The 1,514-nt window shown below is 47.6% G+C and overlaps 2 protein-coding genes across 2 annotated transcripts; both read left to right on the forward strand.

Moving 5' to 3' along the window:
• Positions 1-85: 85 nt before the first annotated feature.
• On the forward strand, positions 86-420 carry Pmar_PMAR004152 (conserved hypothetical protein; the record flags this gene model as incomplete). The annotated part of the gene is made up of 2 exons (XM_002781548.1): positions 86-237; positions 280-420. Coding segments are annotated over 2 exons (293 nt in total), but the record flags the coding sequence as incomplete, so codon positions are not given.
• Positions 421-744: 324 nt separating this feature from the next.
• Positions 745-1,452, forward strand: Pmar_PMAR004153 (Maltose O-acetyltransferase, putative; the record flags this gene model as incomplete). The annotated part of the gene is made up of 4 exons (XM_002781549.1): positions 745-928; positions 975-1,120; positions 1,162-1,205; positions 1,342-1,452. Coding segments are annotated over 4 exons (485 nt in total), but the record flags the coding sequence as incomplete, so codon positions are not given.
• Between the last annotated feature and the right edge of the window lie 62 nt (positions 1,453-1,514).

Below are 1,514 nucleotides of genomic sequence, written 5' to 3' on the forward strand. Positions count from 1 at the left end.
TACTCGGTCCAGGCGTACATTTGTACACAGCAGAGCACCCGTGAGTCGTCACTGCCGACCATCGTTGTGTCACTACTCCCTCTAGGCGTTCCGTTGCCCGGGCGGGCTACCTGTGTCGAATTTGGCGCACCAATTACGATAGGAGATGACGTGTGGATCGGAGGTCGTGTTGTGGTCCTCCCAGGAGTCACCATCGGGTCAGGCTGCATTATAGGAGGTGGCAGTGTTGTTACCAAGGTAAGTGTCTATACTGCTGATCACGCATCATGGTGATGTCAGGATATCCCTCCGCACACGATCGCGGCTGGCAATCCATGTAGACCTATCAAGGCGGCCCCTATGGAGCCTACCGATGAAGAGAAGGAATTTTTCAAGAAGTATGGGATACCGTACGACTCGCGAAGTCCTTGCGTTCACTAGAAGACTGTGTCTGCGTTCACTCTACAGTTGTTATGAAGTTTGACTCAACCACCGACTTGTGTTTGACATCGTCACTAATACTAACTGCATGTTTGAATTCAATGGAGTCTCACTCGTTTATGTGAGGTGGCGTAATACTCTGTGAAAAACGAGGTATTCGCGGCCTGTAGCAGTCTTGAAATATATAACTTACTAGTATTTTTCACCTCACGACACTTTAACGTTGTTAGTCTACGGAAAGTTTAGAAATTGGTCGATTATTATGATCGAGAAAGTTGGTCAGTTGAATACAAGGAGGACGGTTAGCTTTGAGGAGTATTAGTGATGTCACTTAAGATCGTCTCTGATGAGGATAATCGAGAGCGTATGTTGCGTGGGGAGCTTTATCACCCGATGAAAGAAGGCCTTATACAGCTCCGAGCCAAGGCTAAGGTGTGGTGTAGGCAGTATAACCAAACCGACGATGATGCAACTGATTTCATTCAAGTTAGAGAGCGACTTTTGAAAGGTAGCTCACAGCTGATCGAGATCGGGCGTCGAGAGTTGCCTTATAGGCGCTCTGGGTAGCTGTGGCAAAAGCCCTTTCATTGAGCCGCCCTTCCGCTGTGATTATGGCTCCAATATATATATCGGTGATAACTTCTATTCCAACTACGATCTTGTCATACTTGACACATGTCCTGTCCGGATCGGGAACAACGTAAGGTCGAAAGTTTTTAGCCGAACTTGAATATCTTGTAGGTCTTTCTCGGGCCTGGTGTGAATCTTTACGCCGCGGACCATCCGTGAGTCGGGTATATCAGGACTGGATTCGAATTTTGAGCTGGCGATGCTTGTGGTTATTGCTAGATAGAATCACCGATATAGATATTGCATTATCGCGCTTATTTGAACTATGTTGATTATGTTATTTCATGTTAGGAGGGCAGCCTCGGCGCGTAAGCATCTCATAGAATATGGCGCACCAATTACGATAGGAGATGACGTGTGGATCGGAGGCCGTGTTGTGGTCCTCCCAGGAGTCACCATCGGGTCAGTTGCATTATAGGGGGAGGCAGTGTTGTTACCAAGGTAAGTCAGCACGCCTCTACTCT

Source organism: Perkinsus marinus (genome assembly GCF_000006405.1).
Source record: "Perkinsus marinus ATCC 50983 genomic scaffold scf_1104296941832, whole genome shotgun sequence".
Classification (NCBI taxonomy): Eukaryota; Perkinsozoa; order Perkinsida; family Perkinsidae; genus Perkinsus; species Perkinsus marinus.